This window comes from Bubalus kerabau, chromosome 4 (assembly GCF_029407905.1).
Source record: "Bubalus kerabau isolate K-KA32 ecotype Philippines breed swamp buffalo chromosome 4, PCC_UOA_SB_1v2, whole genome shotgun sequence".
In the NCBI taxonomy this organism is placed as follows: Eukaryota; Metazoa; Chordata; class Mammalia; order Artiodactyla; family Bovidae; genus Bubalus; species Bubalus kerabau.
The window spans coordinates 21,819,786-21,843,202 of record NC_073627.1 but is presented as its reverse complement, the minus strand read 5'-3'; the positions used below and the strand labels follow the sequence as shown (position 1 = coordinate 21,843,202).

At 53.6% G+C, this 23,417-nt stretch overlaps 1 protein-coding gene across 1 annotated transcript; it reads left to right on the top strand.

Moving 5' to 3' along the window:
• The first annotated feature begins 2,246 nt into the window (after positions 1-2,246).
• On the top strand, positions 2,247-23,296 carry LOC129648975 (signal transducer and activator of transcription 5A). Its single transcript, XM_055575853.1, has 19 exons — positions 2,247-2,379; positions 3,222-3,359; positions 3,684-3,840; positions 4,926-5,015; positions 8,021-8,195; positions 13,420-13,550; positions 13,782-13,933; positions 14,383-14,538; positions 14,944-15,123; positions 16,598-16,685; positions 16,793-16,915; positions 17,464-17,556; positions 17,990-18,196; positions 18,909-19,003; positions 19,088-19,218; positions 19,645-19,800; positions 20,546-20,597; positions 20,885-20,992; positions 21,954-23,296. Exons 2-19 carry the CDS (start codon positions 3,232-3,234, stop codon positions 22,114-22,116), a joined length of 2,385 nt encoding a protein of 794 aa, XP_055431828.1. The 5' UTR covers positions 2,247-2,379; positions 3,222-3,231; the 3' UTR covers positions 22,117-23,296.
• Positions 23,297-23,417: the final 121 nt, after the last annotated feature.

Genomic DNA, 23,417 nt, shown 5'->3' with positions numbered 1-23,417 from the left:
TGCATCTCAGAAGGAGAACAGAGGCACAGAGAAGGAGAGAGCAATGCAGACGGAGTCCTAGAGAGAACGAATCAAGAGGCAGAGAATCCCAAAGCAAGAGGATGAAGACAGGCAACAGAGGACACCCAGATGCAGGGCCTCACAGAGAGAGGCCAAGTGGGGAGAGATCCAGAGGTGGGGGGAAACAGCTGTTGCTGTTGGACACAAGGGGAGGAGGGAGGCACGTGGGGGCTCTGAAGGCACTGGGGCACACCCTTTGAGGCCAATCCCTTCCATTTTGCTCATGGGTATCCCAATGCTAGCTTCTTAGGACCCAGGAGGGCCCACCCCCTAGTCAAGCCCAGTCCAACCCAGCCAGATGTTTGGTGGGTGTGGCTGCCAGCTGGAATAGGAGGCCCCCACAGGCCTTGGGGAGGAAGCTGGAGAGGCGGCTGCTTGGAAGTGGGCAGGCAGGACCCGCAGTCTGAAGCCACTCTGCCATCCCACCCTCTCCAGGTGCCCAGATGCTGGTGTCTGGCAAGGGTTGTCCTCTGCCTTCTAGATGTGGCTCAGAAGACTTGGAAGCCCAAAGGATCTGCTCCCACTGACTGACCTGCTCACAGTAAGAGGCTAGAGGGCACAGGTGCCACCTCGGACCCACCCACTGTGCGGTGATGGGTTTGAATCTGCCACCGACAGCCCTTGTGACACTGACCGAGTCACTTCCCCCCTCCGGCCTCTGTTTCCCCATTTGTAAAATCATCATTACGGTTGTTTCCAGCTCTGACACTTGGCAATCACTCCAGGTGACCCCTTAGCTGTGTGTCGGACCCTCCCCTGCTTAACCCTTTGCACAGAGTAGGGGAAGGAGAGAGAGAGAGAGAGGCATTGTGTTTCCTCCTCCCTAGAGCAAGGTTTGCCCCTCCCTTGAACCCCTTCACAGTTTTCGATTCCTTTCCTCGTGATCCTGCCAACAGAGACTGTGACTACACGTGGAAGTGGGTCGGGGGGAGGCGATCCAGCTTTGGCAGTGTTAAACTTTGTTTTTTTTCCTGAAATAAAAGAATGAAAGTGGGGAAGTAGTGAGTGGTAAGAAGATGGGGTGGGGGGTGTGGGAGGGAATGGAGAGAAAAGGGCAAATCCAAGAAGGAATTAGGGAGGGAGGGAGAGGAGAATGATTGCCCCCAGGATAGCAGTCTTGGCCCAGCCAGCTGTGAGTGGGCAGCCAGAAGGGCCTCTCCCTTGGTGCTGCCAATACCAGCTGCCAGGCAGAGGGGAGGCCCCAGAGGAGAGGGAAGCTGGGGAAAGGGAATGGAAGACTTCCAGGGCAGCCTTGCCCAACTCCCCCAGGGGGCTCTTGGGGAGGGGGCTGTGACCCAGGCAAGGCTTGGAGAAGGTGCTGCCTATTCCGGCAAGGCCTGTAGGCAGTGGTGAGCTTGTGAGCATTCTCGTCACCTCTCCCTGGACTTTCTGAAGATAGGACCAGCCTCGGATGTGACTGGGTTGGGGGTGAATGGACAGGTAGGATCCTGTATGGACCATGGTTTGCCGACTTGGCCCACTGCCCACTGTGGGACCCTAGGCAAGGCCCCCTCACCCCTCTGGACTCCGTTTCTCATCTGCAAAATTCCAGGGCTTGAAACATTTGACTGCCAAGGTTCTTTCCTGTTTCTGCTGCACAGGGGAGTGCACAGAAAAGTCGTGGAAGGAGGGGCAGGGCAGGGGGGCCTCTAGGTGAGCTGGCAATCTCTGGAATCCCCAGGCCTTCCCTTCAATACGGCTTTGCCTCTGAGATCACAAAAGCTGTGTCCCCAACCCACACGCGCGCGCGCGCGCGCGCACACACACACACACACATACACACGTTAGACTTCTTTAATCTAGAGGCTCAGAAGATGACAAACGCCCGCATCTCCAGCTGCTCCAACCCTTTCCTCCTCCCTTTTGACAGATGAGAAAACTGAGGCCCCGCGCTGGGATTTCCAGAGCCCGGGATTTCCCAGCCCTCCCACTCCCATCCTCCAGCCACTCCCGCCCCTCTTGCCCAGCACGGTCTGCGGCAGCTCCGCGGGGTCGCCGGCGAGGCCGGCTGGGACTCCCGGGGGACCCCGCCGTCGGAGCAGCCCCCCGCGCTCGGCGCCGCCCCGCCTCGCCGCCGTGCACTCGCCGGGGAGCCAGCCACCGAGGGCGGAGGCGGGGAGAGAGCGACCGAGGCTGGGAGGGGTGTTGGCGAGAGCTCGCGCGCTGTGTATGGTCTGTCAGAGGCAGCTGACCTTTGAGGAGGAAATCGCTGCTCTCGGCTCCTTCCTGTAGTAACAGCCGCCGCCGCCGCCGCCGCCGCCAGGAGCCCCGGCCGGGAGCGAGCATCGGCCCCGTCGCCGGACCGCCCGGCACGACCAGGTGGGTGGCCCCGGCAGCGCGTCCCCGGCGACGCGCGCCCAGAGGGGGCACCCTGCTGCTGCTGCTGCTGCTGCTGCTGCCCGGGTCCTCGCCCCGCAGGCCCCGGAGCCCGACAGACGGAGGGGCGCTGGGGACGGTCCCCGGGACCCAGAGGGAGTTTCGGCGCCGCGTGGACTAGGGACGCGGGACGCGGATGGAGGGAGGAGGCCGAGGGTGGGCGCCGTCCTCGCCCTCGGTGGGCAGGGGGCGCTGTCGGACTGGACAGTGGGAGACGTCGGGGCACAGCGAGGTGCGGGGGGCGCAGCCCGAGAGAGGGAGTGTCTTGTCTCCCCAGCCCTCCCTCCTAAACACCCCAGCCACGTGCCAGCGGTGGCCGAGCCGTCCAGGGGAAACCTTCGGTGGCCTTGCCCTAGCTTTGGGCTGGAATATCCCCGCGTTCCCAGAAACTGAGACTCGGGGTTCGAAGCAGGGTAGGGGGTGTTTGCAGTCCTCCCCAGAGGGCCCGAGGGCCTCCGCCATCAAGTTTCTCTTTCAGTTTCTAGCTGTTCCCCCCACCCCCACCCCCACCCCGGGAAGCCCCGGTGGGGCGAGGGGAGAGGAAGAAGGGGAGGGCACCTGACTTTCGGGAGCCCCTCCCCAAGCCTCAGCGGGTTCCTCGCTGGAGGGAAGGACGGCCTTCCCCTCCTCACCGTCTTTCTTCCCGCACAGGAAAGCGTGTCTGTGGGAGGGGAGGGGCCTGGCCTGACCGCGGTCCAGGGATGGGTGGGCACGACAGGGCCAGGGGCAGGCCCAGTCCACGCCTGTGACGAGAAGGCACCTCCTCAGCGCTCTGCTCGCCCTAGGTGAACGGACATGGCGGGCTGGATCCAGGCCCAGCAGCTGCAGGGAGATGCCCTGCGCCAGATGCAGGTGCTATACGGGCAGCACTTCCCCATCGAGGTCCGGCATTACTTGGCGCAGTGGATTGAGAGCCAGCCGTGGTAGGTGCCCCTGCCCGGCGCCTTGCCCTGCTGGTCCCTAACCATCCAGGCCCCTTGGCCTTTACGTCTCCTCTTGGTGGTTTGGGGAGATTCTGATCCTGGCTGTCCCTCACTGTGTGGAAGGGGTGGTGTCCCAGGGAAAGGGGAACAGGGAAATGGGAGTCTGGGAGGGGAGAGGGGATGTTTCTAGACTCTGATGCCTGTGGAGCTGCAGGGAGCAAGTCTTGTGGGCAGGAGCCTGGGATTTTCCCCTCCTTCCTGGTACCTGACCTCCTCATCCGAGGAGGCACCATAGCAGGTTTCTCTCTCCTGCCTTGCGCTAAGGGATGCCATCGACCTGGACAATCCCCAGGACCGGGCCCAGGCCACCCAGCTCCTGGAGGGCCTGGTGCAGGAGTTGCAGAAGAAGGCAGAGCACCAAGTCGGGGAAGACGGGTTCCTACTGAAGATCAAGCTGGGGCACTATGCCACGCAGCTCCAGGTGGGCGTGAGCTGCAAGCCATCTGCAGGGAAACTGTCGGCCTTCTCTTTCCAGCACCAGAACCCCTGGGTTTTTTCCTGGTTTGGCCACTGACTCACTGTATGACCCTGAGCTTATCTGTGCTTCAATTTCCCCCACCCCCTCTTTCTAAATCAGACCTGTCAGATTCCCTTAGCCTATGACAAAGTAAGAGATGGGGCATGTTTGTCCCCAAGAGAAGGGGGATGGGTGAAAGCACTTTCTGGGTAGATCAGGCAGAAGGGATGGGAGTAGCCTGAGTCAAAATTCTGTTGTGAGAGAAACGAACACCGACAGGTTCTAGAAAGGAGGGGATGGGGCAACCAGACAGCCCTCTTGGGGCAAGTGGCGTGCGAGAGGAGCGGGGTGTCCTGGAGCCTTGAATTAAGGGTTTAATGTAAGATGAGGGTGTAGGAGGAAGGAGTAAAGGGGAAAGAGGAAACTTTTGTGGAAATAGGAAAGGGATGTGGATGGTAATCATAGATGAGCATTTATTGGAACTCACTTGAAGTTTTAGAGAGCCTTCTTGAATACAAGCAGCAAGGTGCCAAGGAAATAAAAAGTCCATCCCAAAGGAGGCAGGAAACAGGAGAAACCTGGGGTGTGGGGGGTGTGGGAAGGGAAGTAAAATAGGAACCCAGGGCCAGGACTATAATGGAAAGTACCTTGACCTTGGCATTAGATGCCCCGAGTCTTGAGTCATCTGCTCACTCACTTGTTTGCCTTTGGACAAGTACTCAATCTCCCTGAGCATCAGTATTCTCATCTGTGAAATGAGGATAATGGTTTCTGCTTGTGTCATAGGGTTTCTATGATGCACAAGTCAAAGGAGATGGCAGATTGGAAGTACTTTGTAACCTGTGGCTTTCTAATGCAGTGTGAACCAAATGTGAAGATCTGGGAGGGGAAATCAAGTCAAGGAGAGATAGAGGTTCTGGTGGCAGTTCCTGAGGCTTCCGAGTGGAAGCTGAGGCATAGGCTGGAGGAGAGGAAGGAGTGGGTGGCACTGCAGTGGGCATGGTGGGAGCAGAGGGTGGCCTTTGGTAGCCACTGTTGGATTCTTTCAGAACACGTACGACCGCTGCCCCATGGAGCTGGTGCGCTGCATTCGCCATATTCTGTACAATGAACAGAGGCTGGTCCGAGAAGCCAACAATGTGAGTGTCCCATGGGTTTGGGGAAAGATTTTGAGAAGTCCTTTCACCTGCTCTCCTCTCCAGACACAGCTCTGTTTTATAAATACTGGCAATAGAGAGCACCAAAGAAATAAAATACACAGGCAAGTGTGAGAGGCCATATTACATGCAGGTTTAGATTGACCCCACACACACACAGAGCCCCCACTCCCTGGCTCTACTATTTACTAGCTGTGTGACTTGAGCAAGTTACTTCACCTCTCTGAGCCTCCGATTTTTTCCTATTATAAATGAGGGCAGTCACAGTATCTACCCTATAGGGCTATTTCGAGGATTAAATGAGATACCATGTGGGCAAAAGATGTGTGCTGTGTGTTTAATCGCTCAGTCGTGTCTGACTCTCTGCAGCCCTGTGGACTGTAGCCTGCCAAGCTCCTCTGTCTATGGAATTTTCCAGGCAATAATACTGGAGCAGGTTGCCATTTTCTACTCCAGGGGATCTTCCTGACCCAGAGATCAAACCCACATCTCTTGTGTCCCCTGCCTTGGCAGGTGGATTCTTTACCACTGCACCACCTGGGACGCCCAGAGCAAAGAACAGACATATACAAATGAAGAAGAGGAAGCCCTAAAAACATATACACATCTGGAAACTCAATCTATGTCAGAGATGGCATTACAAATCACTAGGGAAAAGATTTGTCATTGAATAAATGAGGCTGGGGCGAAAGAAGAAATATCCTCTGGTGGGGTCTATGAGGAGAAATGGAGGTCTGTGTCAGAAGAATTAACCTGGGCAAGCTCAGAGAAGCAAGGCGCAGGGAGGCAGAGCAGGGACCTGTTCCCCAGGTTCTGAAATCATAAAGATCTCGGACATATGCTTGGACAATGGTGCAAATGGTAAATTATCCGCAGTAAAGCAAAATGAATTTCATTAAATGATATCCCTTAGGTAATGACCACAGAATAATGCCTGAAGTGAAGTCATAGTTATTATTTACTTGTGGTGGACACTGATATCAAGAATTTGAGAGGTCATTCAGTAAACATTTATCGAGGTCCTGCTGTGCGTCTGACACTGGACTAGGATGGGAGAAACAGATAAAGTCCTGGCCTCCACCTAAAAGGGATTCAGGCTGTGATAGATTCTTTAGGACTCTGTTGAGTGCTAAGTCAGCCTATATGGAAAAAGGACCCAACTCAGATTGGGGCAGGCTGGCCAGTAGTGGGGAGGGTGTCCAGAGGAAAAAGATGCCTCACTGTAATGAGGAAAGAGAGAGGAAGAAGGTGGAATGAGTTTTCTAGTGAAAAATAGCAGCAGTAGGATTTCCCTGGTGGTCCAGTGGTTAAGGCCCCACCTTCCACTGCAGGAGACATGGGTTTGATCCCTGGTCAGGGAATTAAGATACCACATACCACAAGGTGCAGCCAAAAATAGAAATAAAGAAAATGCAAAATAAATAAATAGCAACAGTATATATGAGGGCAGGAAGGCACAAGCCATCTTATGACATTTGAAGAATTTTAAGTGTTTAGTGCTACTGGGGAGAAGGAAGCCAACTGGGCAGAAGCCAGGTCACAAAGGGTCAACTGGTACAATTCTTGACTTGGTGCAATTACAGAGCTATCTGTAAACATAGGAATGAGTCTGGTTCCAGTTAGAAATACCTGCCTACAAGGCAGGTGCTGTTATGTTTGGGGGAAAAATAGTCCTCCAGTCATCAAGCTGTTCTTGGACACCTCTGATGTTCTGGGCCTTGAGGATTTTGTTGTGCACCAAACGGGACCAAAATCTTGGTCCTTAGGGAGCTCACTTTCTAGTGCAGAGAGGCAGACAAGAAAGAACATGCAGGAACATGACACGTTCAGTAGGGCAGTCCTATTTTAATGTAACTCTTCAGAAGAGGTCACTCTGAAAAGGTGCCAGTGGAAGTGCTAGCCTCAGGAGGATTTAGTGCCAGAATGTTCCAGGGTAATGGAACAAAACATGCAAAGGCCCTGAGGCAGGAACTCCCTGCGTATCCAAGGAACAGAAAGTGGCCAGTGTGGTTTGGCAACAAGGGAGCTGGGGGTGGGGTAGGCAGAGGCTCCTGGCTAGGGCCGTGGAGGCTGTGAAGGGAGTTTGGGTTTTATTCTGAGAGCAGTTTACTGGAGAGGCCCTAAAAATTTGGTTGAGGACTGCCCTGGGAGTCCAGTGCTTAAGAATCTGCCTGCCCATGGCGGGGACATGGGTTCGATTCCTGGTGCTGGAAGATTCCAAATGCCATGGTGCACCTAAGCCCGTGGGACACAACTACTGAGCTCGAGAGCCTGTGCTCTGCAACGAGAAGCCACTGCAATGAGCACCACAATTAGAGAGTAGCCAGCCCGTGAGCAGTAACAAAGACCCAGCACAGCCAAAAATAAGTAAGTAAAATTAAAAACAAGAACAGCACTTGGTCGAAGGAATAGATCCAACCAGGTTAGCTGAATGGCTGGATCCACAAAGCCTTTGTTGATGCCTCCTTGTACCTTCATCTGGGGGTCTTCAGGACTCCACCCATGAGTAGTTCACACTCTTCCCTCAGTCCTGAGGTCTTAGTGAGGACACAGATGACGTATGTTCACATGGCTTTGTTCCCCATCATGTCCCCAGCATCTAGCATCATGGCATGGGGTCAGTGAATGACTCTGAAATGAGGGGCCATCATCCTTAGTAGGAAAACTCAGGTAACTCCTGGGATGGGTTAGGTTCTAGTCTCTCCAGAGAGAACTCAAATGGACCTTGTGTGGGGTACTTAGATGGAGGTCAGAACTGCAACAGAAGTTTCTACCAGAGCCTGCCAGATCACCTACTTCTCCTCCTTTACCCCCTACACCCCTATTTTGGCAAATGACTCTTCTTCTGACTCAAAGTACCCTTCCTTCTTATTCTAGATTTGGTGTCTGGGGTCTGTAGTATTGGTGTTCCCCAAGGCCTGAGGTTTTTCTCCCATCCTCACTGCCCAGCTCACTGCTGCCTGCACCCTCCCCTGATATGTCTCCAGGGTAATTCTTCTGCTGGGATCCTGGTTGATGCCATGTCCCAGAAACACCTTCAGATCAACCAGACATTTGAGGAACTTCGACTGGTCACGCAGGACACAGAGAATGAGCTGAAGAAGCTGCAGCAGACTCAAGAGTATTTCATCATCCAGTATCAGGAGAGCCTGAGGATCCAGGGTGAGCCTGATGTGGGAGGGCAGTGCATGTCTGGAGGACCAGAGTGAGACCACTTTGTGAACTCCTGCAGGGTTGGGGCTAGGTCCATGTCTGTCTCCCCAGAGCCTTACCCAAAGCCTGGAACAAGTAATGGCTCCAGTGATGGAGCCCCTGCTGTGGGCCAGGCTCTAGGCTAAACCCTTATTCAATACAACCTTTACTCAATACGACTATGTTATTCAATACAACTTTTACCATAGCCCTAAGAATTAAGTGGGGTTTCCCTGGTGGCTCAGATGGTAAAGAATCTGCCTGCAATGCAGGTGACCCAGGTTCAGTTCCTGGGTCAGGAAGATTCCCTGGAGAAGGGAATGGCTCCCCACTTCAGTATTCTTTATTCCTGTTTTGCAAATAATAAAACTGATGGTCAAAGAGAACATGCAATTTGGCCTGGGCTTCTTGTAAGTTGCAGAACTGGATATTAACCTAGAGATATTCATAAAATCCTATATTTTATTAACCAGTATTCTGTATCTCGGTGAATGAATGAATGAATGTGGACAGTGTTCCCCAATCAGAGGGAAAACCTAGGTTGGGAGTCCCCTGGTTGAACCAGGCTGGGGAGAGGTGGAACCCCAGGAATGCCCCTTCTTGAGCTTCACTAATAGGAGGTAATGATGGGAGGAGGACGCGACAGTGGAAAACTCTGCTGTCTCTCAGGTCTATAATTTTCTAGTAGCTGCCATGATTAGGGTGTGGGGGAAAAAATTAACCCAGAAGGAATTAACCCTACTAAGTGTCCTTATGGTACACTTTGAGGAGCCTTGAAACATGACTCATCTTCCTCCACTTCAAATTGACCCCAGAGCTGTATCACCCCCATCTAAGTGAGAACAGGAAGCCACCTTTTCCTTCTTCTTATTTTTCTGACTTCGTAAGGTAGAACCTCAGGTCATTGATTTTAGACCCTTCTTTTTTCTAATGTATATATTCAGAGCTACTGATTTCCCTCTCATTAATGCTTCAGCTGCATCTCATCGTCTTGGATATGCTTATACCATTATCATTCAATTTGAAATATTTTCTAATTTCTCTTCTGTTTATTTTACCCATACACTATTTAGACGTATATTGTTTAATTTCCAAATATTTGAGTTTTTTCTAGATGTCATATCATTATTGATTTCATTTCATGGCTGAGGTCTATTGTTGTCAGAGAACATATGCATATGATCTCCTCTCTTAAATTTATGAAGACTTGTTCTGTGCCCCAGCATGTGCTCTATCTTAATGAATGTATTTTGTGGTCTTGAAAAGAATGTATGTTCTGAAGTTGTTTCATTTAAAGGTAGCAAAAATAAATTCAATAATGTTAACGTATTTAACATTGTATATAATGTTAACATAGTGAACTAAAAAAACAAACAAACTGAGAAACCAATAACATCTATATTTTCCGAGTAGAGTGGCATTGTTTTCTACATTTTTACAAATCTTTTTAATGTTAGGCTTAGTCGGAGATAGCTGGATCTGGCTTTCAATCTGTTGTGATATCACATATCTTATAGCCTCTAGAAAACTCTGCTGTATACTTATAAGTGAATAAAAGAAAAAAAGGCAAATAAAGTCTTATGATTAAAAAAATAATAATAAAGTCTTATGATTTTACAAAAATAGTTCTGGCTTTGTGGACCTCCTATAAGGGTTTTAGGAAACCTTCAGGGGTCCCTGGTTCACACTTTGAGAACCACAGGTATATGTCTTTATTGATTTATTTTTGCCTAATTGCTCCTATAGATAGAGAGGTATCAAGATTTACTGTATTGTGTAATTCTCCAATTACTTATGTAAATATTTCCTTTATGTTTTTTGAAGCTTTATTATTTGATGCATATATATTTATGCCATGCTTAGTCGCTCAGTCGATTCCCTGGGTCAGGAAGATCCCCTGGAGAAGGAAATGGCAGCCCACTCCAGTATTCTTGCCTGGAGAATCCCATGGATGGAGCAGCCTGGTAGGCTACAGTCCATGGGGTCGCAAAGAGTCGGACACAACTGAGCGAGTTCACTTACTTTCACTTTTAGTCTCCCAGTCATATCCAATTCTTTGTGACCTCGTGATCTGTAGTCTGCCAGACTCCTCTGTCTGTGGGGACTCTCCAGGCAAGAATACTGGAGTAGGTTGCTATGCCCTCCTCCTGGGGATCTTCCCAGATCCTGGACCAGATCAGATCGAACCCAGGTCTCCCACATTGCAGGCGGATTCTTTACTGTCTGAGCCACCAGGGAAGCGTATATATTTATAGTTATTTATAATTACTTATAATTAGTATGTCTTTCTGATTGATTGACCCCTTAATAATTATGGAATAGCTTTCTTGATCTCTGGTATCCCTCTTTGTCTGGGGTCTATCAGATATAATGCCTCCAGGCTTTTTATTCTATATTAACACAATGTATTTTTTCATGCTTTTTATTTATTTTTTATTTTTAAATTAATTTATTTATTTTAATTGGAGGCTAATTACTTTACAGTATTGTAGTGGTTTTTGCCATACATTGACATGAATCAGCCATGGGTGTACATGTGTTCCCCATCCTGAACCCCCCTCCCACCTCCTTCCCTATCCCATCCCTCAGGGTCATCCCAGTGCACCAGCTCTGAGCACCCTGTCTCATGCATCAAACCTGGACTGGGATCTGTTTCACATATGATAATATAGATGTTTCAATGCTATTCTCTCAAATCATCCCACCCTCGCCTTTTCCCACAGAGTCCAAAAGACTGTGGTATACATCTGTGTCTCTTTGCTGTCTCGCATATAGGGTCATCATTACCATCTTTCTAAATTCATTAGTATACTGTATTGGTGTTTTTCATTCTGACTTACTTCACTCTGTATAATAGGCTCCAGTTTCATCCACCTTATTAGAACTGATTCAAATGCATTCTTTTTAATAGCTGAGTAATATTTCATTGTGTATATGTACCACAGCTTTCTTATCCATTTGTCTGCCGATGGACATCTAGGTTGCTTCCATGTCCTGGCTATTGTAAATAGTGCTGCGATGAACATTGGGGTACACGTGTCTCTTTCAATTCTAGTTTCCTTGGTGTGTATGCCCAGCAATGGGATTGCTGGGTCATATGGCAGTTCTAGTTCCAGTTTTTTATTCATGCTTTTTAAAATTTGAAATGTAGACAGCACATAATTGAGTCTTTTTGTATTTATTCTGAAAATCTTTGCTTTTAATTGAGGTGTTTGGTTTATTAATATTTAATGTAATGTTAAATACCCGTCTACTGAGGTCCACATTTTAATATTTATTTTGTTTTGTCCCTTTTTGGTTTTTTGTTCCTCTGTTCTTCCTTTTAATTCTTTAAATTTTTAAAGATGCTGCTTTAACTTAACCATTTAAGCTTTCCTCCTACCCTACCCTATGGGTGTTTTCTGTATCTTGAGATTAGCGCATTGCCTGAGACGTAGCAGGCATTGAATAAAAGTTGGGGGGATGATTCAAGCAGGTCTTCATTATATCTGAATCCATCCCAGATTAACATGAAAGAAAAGATAGCCCTTTTCCAAGATTAGGGAACAGGAGATTCAGGCTCTTATTTCTACCCAAGGCCATTGACTGGCTGACAGAATGGATGATTCTATTCTTGGGTTTTCTGTTTGCTACTTGTGAGGTTGGGTTTGTCCCCATCATGCAATGTCAGTTCAGTCTCATTTATCAGGTGCACCCATCAGAAACACAGACGACTGATCTGTTTGTGTGAGGGCAGTCTCAGCTCCCTCCAGTGGAGCAGACAATTGCCTCACGTCTCCTGGCGTCCTTCCCAGAAGCTTCTGCAATTTGCCAGGAGAGACTTAAGTGGGTCACTTGCATAAGGAAGTCAGGTCCCGGTGTTGGGATTATCACTGTCTCCCTGTGGGTGGCAGGATTCCGAGTGGCTGTCCAGATTGTTCTGCTCCGTTCCTTGCCTGCTCAGTCCCCTGCAGTCAGAATGGAGCCATGTTTCTAAGTTCTCTTGAATAGAGTTGCTTTAGTCTGTCCCAGCCTTGTGTGTCCATAGGACAGGGTCTTGGCCGTGTGACATGGCCCTCAGCGGCCTGCCAGGAGCTTGACCAAGACTTGCTGACTGACGCTCACGTCTTCTAGACTCAGCCCCAGTGAGGCCCCTGGGATGTTCAGAAAGGCCATTGGCGAGGGTCGGATGCCAGCACTGGGGACAGTGGTTGCCTGTGGAGGGAGGGATGGGGTTACCAGCAGGGGAGGGGTACGGGTGCTTCACCATGGAAGTGCCTGATTTCTTAAGCGGCTTCTTGATACACAGGTGTTCCTTGTATCATCCTCTCTACTTCCTGTGTCTTAAGTATTTCATCACAGGTTGTTTGCAGAGGGAGTCAGTGAGGCCTGGTTACCTATTCCTGCCATTGATGAGCTGCCTGAGAGCTGGTGTGGAGAGAAATTGCCTCTCTCTCCTGAGAGAATCTCACTGCTTTCGTGTCCCCAGTGGCCCCAACTCTCTCTGTGTCTCTTTTCCGGTTGGTTAGCTGAGCTCACAGTGACCAACCTGGTTAAGCATGTTAGGGACCTTCACCGCCTGAAAAAAACCCCTCTTCCCTGAGGAGAGGCTGCCAAGCCTGGTAGGCAGGACAAAGCCCACGGACCAGAGGCTTCTCACGAGGCTGTGCCTGTGAGGTTGGGGCTGAGAGCTGCTCCATCTGCCTTTCATCCCCTCATGTAACCCATTAACCATAACTGACTTCCCTCTGGGGCCAATGGTGCCGGGCAGCTTCCTGAGCATTTTCTGTCTCATCACTTAGCAGCCAGCTGCTGAGGTAGATGCCTCATGATGCTCCCCTTTTACAGATGGGAAAACTGAGGCATAGGAGAGCGGGGTGACTTGCCCAAGTTCAGCACCTGGTGAATGGCAGGGTTCACTTCAGACCAGACATGGTGGCTCCAAGCCAGACCCTGCATGGGGTGAGGAGGGCTCATGAGGGTTGGCCAGGGCAGGCTTCTCAGCTGTCCCCCAGGCTTCCATCTCCCCACTTCCCGAGGGGAGCTCAGAGTCGGGGCACAGGGGCCAGAGTCTTCTCATCTCCAGGCCCCATTGCTGTGGAACCTGACTGGCCGCGGGTCAGACATGTCCCCTCGAGGGTCTTGCCTCCAGAACAGATGGGCTCCCCACTGGACCGGGGAGGTCATGGTCGTGGTGTCCTGTCCCCTCCTCCAGCTCAGTTTGCCCAGCTGGCCCAGCTGAACCCCCAGGAGCGACTGAGCCGGGAGACGGCCCTCCAGCAGAAGCAGGTGTCCCTGGAGGCCTGGCTGCAGCGCGAGGCCCAGACGCTGCAGCAGTACCGCGTGGTGAGTGGGCTCAGCGTCCCTCCCCTCCCGCAGGGGCGGTGACACCCTGAGCTGTCCTGGGGACCCTGAGGGAGGCAGAGAGCCAGGAGGAGAGCGGGACCGAGCAGAGCAGGAGGCCCGGGCGTTCTTCCCCATGGGGCCTGAGGGGGAGAGTCGGTCCGGGAGGAGGAGGCCCTGCAGGGCTGTTCTGAGAGCCCAGAAGGGCCGGCTGAGCCACCGCCCGACCCTCAGGAGCTGGCCGAGAAGCACCAGAAGACCCTGCAGCTGCTGCGGAAGCAGCAGACCATCATCCTGGATGACGAGCTGATCCAGTGGAAGCGGCGGCAGCAGCTGGCGGGGAACGGAGGGCCCCCCGAGGGCAGCCTGGATGTGCTACAGTCCTGGTACCAGCGGTGGGGGGCAGAGAGGGACAGCAGGGCTCAGAGTGGTGCTGCCAGCTGCTGTTTGTGCCCACGTCTACATGAGCAGCTGGCTCTCTCTGTCTGGGCACGGGTCTTATCCCACCAGTGGTGTGGTTTGATGCTGACGCTGGTGTCCCTTTCTGTGCCCCTTCCCCTGGGAGGATGCTGGGGTGGGGCCAGGTGGCAAAGTGGCACTCAGGCAGGTTGGACCCCAGTCAGTGTCACTCCTCCTGGGTGTTTCTCTGGTTTTTTTGGAAGGCAGGGCATCTCTGCTGTGCCCAGTGCACAGGCGAGGTGGCTCGGGAGCCAGGCCTTCCTGGGGGTGGAGCTGGGTGTGGGCCTGGTCCCCGCCTGGGCGCCTGCCAGCTTCTGGCCTGGAGGATGGGGGTGAAGCCCGTGTCCTTCCCTTGGGCCCTGGGGCTCGCGTTCAGGTGTGAGAAGTTGGCGGAGATCATCTGGCAGAACCGGCAGCAGATCCGCAGAGCCGAGCACCTCTGCCAGCAGCTGCCCATCCCCGGCCCCGTGGAGGAGATGCTGGCTGAGGTCAACGCCACCATCACTGACATCATCTCCGCCCTGGTGACCAGGTGACTCCTGGCCACGCCCCACTCCCATCTGGTTGCCCTGGGTGGGGGGCAGGAGGGTCTTTGCAGATGGGGAGCTCTGGCTTAAATCCTTCAGTTTCTGCCTCACACCCTCCTCCCATCCCTCTCCATCCCCTGTTGCTGTGGCCTCTTGCTGTCGACCTGGCCCAGTATTTCTCGTGGACACTACACGGGCGTTTGTCTCCTGCAACTCATTTCAGCTGCTGAGTTCCTTTCACTGCCTCCCTTCCCGCCAGCTCCCCTGACTCACAGTGGCCCCAGGGAGGGTGGACTGTCCGCAAACCCTCCCTTCACCTGCTCAGCCTGGTGCAGGGCAGCCTCCCCACGTGGAAGGTGGGGCCAGAGTCCTGTCCCCTGAAGTAGCTCCTGTCCCTTGTGTCTCCGCAGCACATTCATCATCGAGAAGCAGCCCCCTCAGGTCCTGAAGACCCAGACCAAGTTCGCGGCCACCGTGCGCCTGCTGGTGGGCGGGAAGCTGAACGTGCACATGAACCCCCCCCAGGTGAAGGCCACCATCATCAGCGAGCAGCAGGCCAAGTCACTGCTCAAGAACGAGAACACCCGCAAGTACGCTGCCCGCTCCTTCATCTGCCCTCCCCCAGCTCAGCCTCTGCTCTGTAGCTGGGGTCCCAGGTGATGAGGACACACGGGGCCTCCCACTCTTTGTCTCGCATTGCGATGTGGTCCCATGTCTCTCCAGGGCCCTCTGTCTGGGGGTACTCCTCGCACACAGAGCAAATCAAGGACTTCACTATTAGGGTGTCCCAGGACCTGTGCTGAGCACTGGCACACTACTGGGATCCACACCAAACTGGGCTCCATCACGGCCCAACCTTTAGGCTAGCAGGCAGCAGACGTGAGAATTGATTACTTGCTGGCATGTGACAAGAGAGACGACTGGGGCACCGTGAAAGTGGGTCATGGAGGGGGTGGGACAGAATGACAGCTAGTTTCAAGGCTGCGGGGTGACTAGGAGGAGATGGTGAACGGGCGTGGAGAGGGCAGACGTTCGGGCAGAGAGAACACGGGCCTGTCTGGAGGAGGAGCAGACAAGGGGTGTGGTGGATGGAGAACCCGGGGTGAGGTCCTGGAATTAGGCCAGGCCACCCGTGAAGGGCGTGGGAGTGAGTGAAGGAGGGTGGGAATGAGTGAGGGGAGAGACTGGGTCCTGAGTACTGAGGCCCACTGTGTGCTCTGGGGCTAGGATGACGTAGATGATGAAGAGTTCTCACTCTCTTAGAGCCTGCCTTTGGGCTGGGAACAAGACAGTCATATACTCTTAAAAATCAGGCCGCGTCAGAAGGCAATAGAGTCTAGACAGAAAATTAAAGCCAAGCAATATCACAGCGCCTGGATAGATGTTGCAACAGCACATGAATGGCCAAGGAGGGCCTTTCTGAGGATCTATTTGAGTGGAGACCTGAATGAGAAAGTCAAGAATGCAACAGGGGGATTTGCCTGGTGGTCCACTGGTTAAGATTCCACCTTCCAATGCAGGGGGTATGGGTTAGATCCCCAGTTGGAGAACTAAGGTCCCATATGCCTCGGGGTACAGCCAGAACTTTTTTAAAAATTTAAAAAATAGTAAAGTGTAAAATGCATTACTTAAAAAAAGAATGTAACAGGAAGGCAAGTACAGGAGTCCCCAGGCAGCACTGAGCTTGTGTGTTCAGCAAACAGACAAGATACTGTGGGCTTGCTTGTTCTGAATGAGGGGAGGGGAGCCCAGTGAGGCCAGGGCAGGGGTTGATGGCAGGGATCTTGTTAGGCTGAGGTCATGATTTTTATGTCAAGTGGGCTAGAAGCTGCCAAAGGCCCCCACGTCAATCTTGACGCCCAAGGAACTTTAACATTGGCCCCACCCTTGGGGCTTTGCTCGGATGCTCTCAGGTTGATGAGGAAAGTCAGCCCAGAGGAATGCTCTTAGGGGAGGGGTCAGGGGCTGCTGTGGGGCCTTCTGGAGAAGCTGGGGCCCAGGGTGCATACAGGACAGTGCTCTGGGCGTGGGCCCAGCAGAGACGGAGTCCCCTCTGCTTGGCAGTGAGTGCAGCGGGGAGATCCTGAACAACTGCTGTGTGATGGAGTATCACCAGGCCACAGGCACCCTCAGCGCCCACTTCAGAAACATGGTAAGGACAGGGCCCGGCCCGAGGTGGGAGGTCTGTCCAGAGCTGAGTCCTGAGTCCTCGTAACCTGCCGTGTTCTCCTCGTCCCCTTTTGATCTCCCACCCTGCAGTCCCTCAAGAGGATCAAGCGAGCTGACCGGCGAGGTGCAGAGTCTGTGACGGAAGAGAAGTTCACGGTCCTGTTTGAGTCTCAGTTCAGTGTTGGCAGCAATGAGCTTGTGTTCCAGGTGAAGGTGAGGCCTGGCTCCCCTGTCCCCTGCAGGGCACCCAGCTGACTTGGGAAAGCCAGAGACTGGAATCCTTGCATACGCTCAGTCCAGTTACCCCATGATGCTCTCAGAAAACCTAATTTCACTCTGCTGGTGCTTATTTGCTAGATTGTAATCTGGCACCTGGGCTTCCCTGGTGGCTCAGATGGCAAAGAATCCACCTGCAATGTGGGAGACCTGGGTTTGATCCCAAGGTTGGGAAGATCCCCTGTGAGTTAACCCACTCCAGTATTCTTACCTGGAGAATCACCATGGACAGAGGAGCCTGGAGGGCTAGAGTTCATGGGGTCCCAAAGAGTAGGACACGACTGAGTGACTGAGCACAGACAGCAATCTGGCACCCACCCTCAGGATTGAGGCAATGGCCAAAAAGAAATGGGCTGTGTTTTTTGTTTATTTCTGCTTTGGTTTTGCTGGAAGGGGCTTGAGGAATGGAGGTCAGGTGCCTCCCCCAAGTGGAGGGCAAGACCAGGGTCTTAGGCCCTCATCCCTCATTCCCTGGATTCCCGTAGACCCTGTCCCTTCCCGTGGTTGTCATCGTTCACGGCAGCCAGGACCACAATGCTACCGCCACAGTGCTGTGGGACAATGCCTTTGCTGAGCCGGTGAGTCCCCGTGGGACCCCCACCTCAGCCCCAGCCCCTCAGAGGTTCCCAGGGCCAGCCCCAACCCCAGGGCTCCTGCTGAGTGGTCTTCTCCCACCCTTGGGCCAAACCAGTGGTCAGGGGGCAGCTGGTGTGAGCGCCCTGCCCTCAGCATGACCTCAGCTCTGTCTGGGCTCCAGGTCATGGGACTGCGGTCTCCTAGGTCTGTGAGCTTGGTGCTTGGAATCTGGCCCCTGATCTCTGCTCCCAGGGCTCCGGTCTGGGTCTCTACCCCTATATACCTGTCCTCTGCCCCTGCCCCACCTTTCTTTCCATTGTGCTTTTGTCTCCTTTCCTGGATCTTTCTCACTCCCCTCTGCCTCTTGGTATCTGTGTGTGTGTGTAAATATCTCCTATTCCCTCAATCTTTTCCCTTTTCTTCTCTCACTCTCAGGGCAGGGTGCCATTTGCGGTGCCCGACAAAGTCTTGTGGCCGCAGCTGTGCGAGGCGCTCAACATGAAATTCAAGGCCGAGGTGCAGAGCAACCGGGGCCTGACCAAGGAGAACCTGGTGTTCCTGGCGCAGAAGCTGTTCAACAGCAGCAGCAGCCATCTCGAGGACTACAACGGCATGTCCGTGTCCTGGTCCCAGTTCAACCGGGTAAGGGACGCATTGCCTGCTGCCTGCCTGGGACTACCTCCACCCCTCCCCACCTCACAGACAGGCACCTGGTCCATGGGCCCCCCCCCACCCCCAGACCCCTCTCCTACAACCAGGAGAGATGGGGGCTGGTACCCCAAGGAGTGCAGACAGCCATGAGACCTGAGGCAAGACTTTGGAAAGAACCCGGAGCTGGAAGTCAGGGTCCCCGGGCTCTGGTCCTCAACATGTTACCTAATTTGCCAGGCCCCTTCCCTTATCTGCATCGCACTTTTCCCATCTGTAGAATGAAGGGGTTGGGCAGGAATGACTTTGGAGGTCTCATCCAGCTTGGACAGTTTCTTGCACCTTTGACCTCCTCCATGGGATTGTCCCAGATCCCTGTGTCTGAGAGGATGGGCTTCCCAGGTAGCCCTAGTGGTAAAGAACCTGCCTGCCAGTGCAGGAGACAAAAGAGATGTGGGTTTGATCCCTGGCTTAGGAAGATCCCCTGGAGGAGGGCATGGCAACCCACTCCACTATTCTTGCCTGGAAAATCCCATGGACTGGAGGCTGGTGGGCTATAGTCCATAAGGTCACAAAGAGCCGGACACGATTGAAGCGACTTGGCACACAGGCACTGGGTGAGGACACAGGGGCACCAAGTGTTCCCTGGACCACCTGAGATGACGGGGACACAAGCCCTAACCTGGGCTTTCCCGGGCACCCTCAGGAGAACTTGCCTGGCTGGAACTACACCTTCTGGCAGTGGTTCGACGGGGTCATGGAGGTGCTGAAGAAACATCACAAGCCCCATTGGAATGATGGGTGAGGCACGGCGGGTGGGAGGTCGGGGCTCAGGGGACAGTGGCTGGTGGCCCAGCAGTGACTCTGTGTGCTCCGTGCACCCAGGGCCATCCTAGGCTTTGTGAACAAGCAACAGGCCCATGACCTGCTCATCAACAAGCCCGATGGCACCTTCTTGTTGCGCTTCAGCGACTCAGAAATTGGGGGCATCACCATTGCCTGGAAGTTTGACTCTCGTGAGTTCCCTGCATTGCCCACACTCCCGCTCCAGTGGCTCTGTTTCTCATTTCCTCATTCCCATTCTCCATCAGGCCTGTATCCTTAGAAGGGGTCTGGTGGGAAAGATGGGAACTGAGCTTGGAGGGTGGCTGGAGTGTTGTTCAAATACCCGGTCTCTTTCTATTGGTTTCCTCTTGGGAGAACCTAACATCACTACCCCCCACAGCCTCCAGAACTGCTGAGCGAGTCCTTCTTTGTCCTGACCCAGACTTGTTGGTATCTGCTCGCCCGTGGTCACTTCCTTGCCCTGTGCTGAGAACAGGGGTGGGTTAGCAGTGCAGGCTTTTACCTGGATGTCTCCACAAGCCTGGCCCCCAGCCCTACAGCTCCAATCCTCCTCCTGTGGGCGGTGGGTTGTGAAAATGAGCTTGGCCTTTTCACAGCTGACCGTAACCTGTGGAATCTGAAGCCATTCACCACGCGGGATTTCTCCATCCGATCCCTGGCCGACAGGTTGGGGGACCTGAACTATCTCATCTACGTGTTTCCCGACCGGCCCAAGGATGAGGTCTTCTCCAAGTACTATACTCCTGTGCTTGGTGCGTCTGCCCAACACACCTCCCAACACACTCCCGGGGCTAAGCAGCGGATACACCCCAGGAAGAGCCCAGGGGCCATTTCCCCTGTGAGGATTGGTCCATGGGATGGCACAAGGCACGCAGAGGGGATTTCAGGGCTCCGAGCACCCAGGGCCATCCTAGGTTTTGTGAACAAGCAACAGGCCCATGAAGTGGAAACCCCGACCTAGCTTTCTTCCCTGCAAAGCAAGCACTGAGTGGACTCCCTTCTGTGCCCTTGGAGGAGGAGGCGGCTGCAGTGTAGGGGGAGGAGCAGGATCACGCAGACCCACAGATAATGCACGGCTCCCATCTTAATCAACTGCTCTCACCCCTCTCCACCCTCAAACCTGCCCTCACAGTTGAGGGTAGGAAGCAAAATGGACAGGTTTTTTTCTCTTCAACCTGGCCCCACTCCATTGGTTGGGTTTGTTCCTCGGTGTGGACTCTGTTTCCTTGGCAGGGGTGGGGACGGGGAGAGAGGAAGCCAAGGGCCAGGAAAGGAAGTGGGAGATGGGATGAGACTGAAACCAGGGGTCTGGGGGGTCACCTGGTGACTGTCAGCAGGTGTTCAATGGGAGTCTGTGGGAAATCTTATCCCTGATGAGCCCCGTGGCATTGTGGGGAGTGGGGAGGGGGTCCGACTGCATAGGGCAGTGTCTACTCCCCTGGGAGCTCTCAGTGACTTTGGTTCTCATCACCATCCCCACCCCACCACCTTCGGCAGCTAAAGCAGTGGACGGATACGTGAAGCCACAGATCAAGCAAGTGGTCCCTGAGTAAGTGTCCGGGCCCAGCGCTGGTCTCTTGCTGCCTCTTTTCTCCTCCCTGCGCCTCCACCTGGCTCTCCTCAACCCCCACCGCCTCCCCTTCTATTCCCTCCCCCACCCCACCTGGTCCAGCCCTGGGGAGGAGAACTGGGCGTGGTCACAAGGGGCGGGTACCCAGGGCCCCGCCCCTGCACCCGGAGCCCTAGGCTCAGTGGGCCCATTGTCCTTCCACACCTGAGAAAGACACGAAGGTGCCCCCGAGCCCCTCCCCGCTGAGGCTCCGCTTCCTCCCACAGGTTTGTGAGCGCCTCTGCAGACTCTGCTGGAAGCAACGCCACCTATATGGACCAGGCTCCCTCCCCAGCCGTGTGCCCCCAGCCTCACTATAACATGTACCCGCAGAAGTAGGTTGTGTTCTCATGCAGCTCCGGGGGGAGGAACCCAGAGGGCTAATGGGCAAGGACACCAGAGCTCCTCTCCGTCTGAGACCACCCAGGCCAGGTGGGCTTGGGCATATGCCCAGGTGCAGGGTGGATGAGATCAGCCAACCAGGAGCACAGAGCATTGTGAAATAGCAGGGCCCTTGCTCTGGTGCTGAGTAGCTGTGTGACCTTGGGGAAATTATGGAGCCTCTCTGATGCTCAGTTTCCTTATCTGTAAAATGGAGGCAAGAGTACCTACCACATGGGACTGGGGTCAGGCTCAAGCAAGAGACTGCAGGTAACGCATTTAGCACAGGTGAGGCTGTTGTAAGGGCTTGATACAGAGTATCTCTGGGTGGTGGTGGTTCTTAGGAGTCGTGTGGGAACAGGACATGTCTCTCCTCTCTGAAGTTCCCAGAGAAGGGGATTCATTCTCTTTCTAGCCAGGGATGGTCTGCTGCCATTGGACGACCACAGGCTTGGGAGTCACAAAACTGGAATTCCAGTCCTGACTCCACCTGCCTACCAGGTGGCTCTGAACAAACTTCCTAACATGGTTGAGCCTCAGTTTCTTCCTCAGTGGCTGTGGGGATTGGCATAACGTGGTTGAAAGGCCCAGGCCTTCATAGGTGCTCAGTGTCTGGTGCCTGAGATCTCATGGGCAGAGCTCCTTCACCCAACCACCTCGTTTTACAGAGGAGGGCAGGGACAGGGGAAATGAATTCCTTGAGATCACTCAGTGAGCTTGTGAGTGATGAGACTAGAACCGGGGTATCTTCCGACAAACTAGTGACTGACTGATTCAGCTTGGTGGTGCGGGCATCTAGCCAGAGCAGGTCCTGTTCCCATGAGACTGAACAGGGATCAGGCTGGGCGCTGTCCCCCAGGAGCCTGGGGCTCTGCGGCAGGCCAGCTCCCTCTGATACCCCTCTCCCCCTCCCAGCCCTGACCCAGTGCTCGACCAGGATGGAGAATTCGACCTGGACGAGACCATGGATGTGGCCCGGCATGTGGAAGAACTCCTCCGCCGCCCAATGGACAGTCTGGACCCCTCTCTCCCCCCGCCCACTGGTCTCTTTACCCCCGGCAGAGGCTCGCTGTCCTGAATGTTTGTTCGAACACTGCACTCCTCTGTGGAAACAATCCCCAGTGTGCAGGGTCCTATTCATTGTGATTTTGTGTTTGTATCTCTGTGCATCCTGATGCCTTTGCAGGCAGCCCACATACACGTGTAGACGTGCGCGCGTGTTTGTGTACGAGGTGTGCCCACCTCGCCTCCACAGTCTTAGGTGTGCGGCCGCCTTGTTCTTCTTCAGATGAAGGCATTCCAAGAGCTCACTGGGTCTGTCTGTGGGGAGAGACCAAGCTGCTTCTGTGGTCACAGGTACGCCAGGCAGGCAGACCTATTCCTGCCAGAGCCTTAGTCGGCTCAGCAGCTGTTTGAATGGAATTATTCGCGAAGGGAAAGGAGACAGGTAATTTCTTTAAGCTCAAGTTTTATTCCTGAGTTAGCTAGCAGCTTCGCCTCTCAGTTGTGTGCGTGGATCTGCTCTGGTACAGTGTTGGTCTTTTGCTTCTTCCCCTCAGGAGGGAGGTGACGAGTGATATTTTATACTTTATCTCCTGAATAGGGACTCCAGAGTTGTTGTGAACTGAGAGCTTATCTAGGCTGTGGTTATGTCCCTAAACACAGCAGAAAGGGGTCTTTTGCCTCGGGCCTGGAGTTCCCTGGCCTCTTGGCCCCCAGCTAGGGGGCTCCGGCTTCATGTGTATAATGCTGCTGCCCACATTCCTGCTCTTCATTCCCCCGACCCCAATCCCATTCCCTCCATCTGGCCCCAGCCTTTCCTTGCCTCTCTGTCTCCAACCTTGCTCACTATGGAAGAAGTTGGGGGAGGGGGAGAGAGGTCCAGGGCTTGCAGGGTTGATCCCCTCTCCTGGAAAAAACCTGCAGCAAGAGGCAGCACCAGCGACTTGCTGTGCGCCTGTGGAGTCTGGAGGAGGGAGGGGTAAAAGCTGATGGCGGTCCACTCTGCTGGGAGGGGGAACTTGGAATAGGGCCTCTTCGCAGTTGCATAACTGACTGTGGTCTGAGAAGGCCCCTCCCGCCGAAGCTGCCGCCCACAGGCAGCCCCAGGGCAGCTGACAGCCGGAGTCCTGGAAGGGGTCCCAAGTTGAAACATCTCTCAAGGAAGGTGGGGATGAGAAGCAGGATTCTTTTGTACTTTGTACATAGGCTACACATTTGTGTAAACAGTTTTTGAATAAAAATTTTTTTTTCGTAAATTTGCTGGTAAGGCTCCTGGGTCATGGGGACAGCTGGAGTCCTCTTGTTCCTTTCCTCCTGCATAGCTGGTGCGGTAACCTGCAGTCTGCTCCCTTTTCTGTGGTTTTAAGGGTGCCACAC

Bases quoted from the DNA above. Each gene is read 5' to 3' on its own strand.
- LOC129648975 (XM_055575853.1), top strand. From the start codon at position 3,232: ATGGCGGGCTGGATCCAGGCCCAGCAGCTGCAGGGAGATGCCCTGCGC. The intron at 17,557-17,989 runs GTGAGTCCCCGT...TCTCACTCTCAG, and splicing joins ACAATGCCTTTGCTGAGCCG to GGCAGGGTGCCATTTGCGGT. The intron at 20,993-21,953 runs GTAGGTTGTGTT...TCCCCCTCCCAG, and splicing joins TATAACATGTACCCGCAGAA to CCCTGACCCAGTGCTCGACC.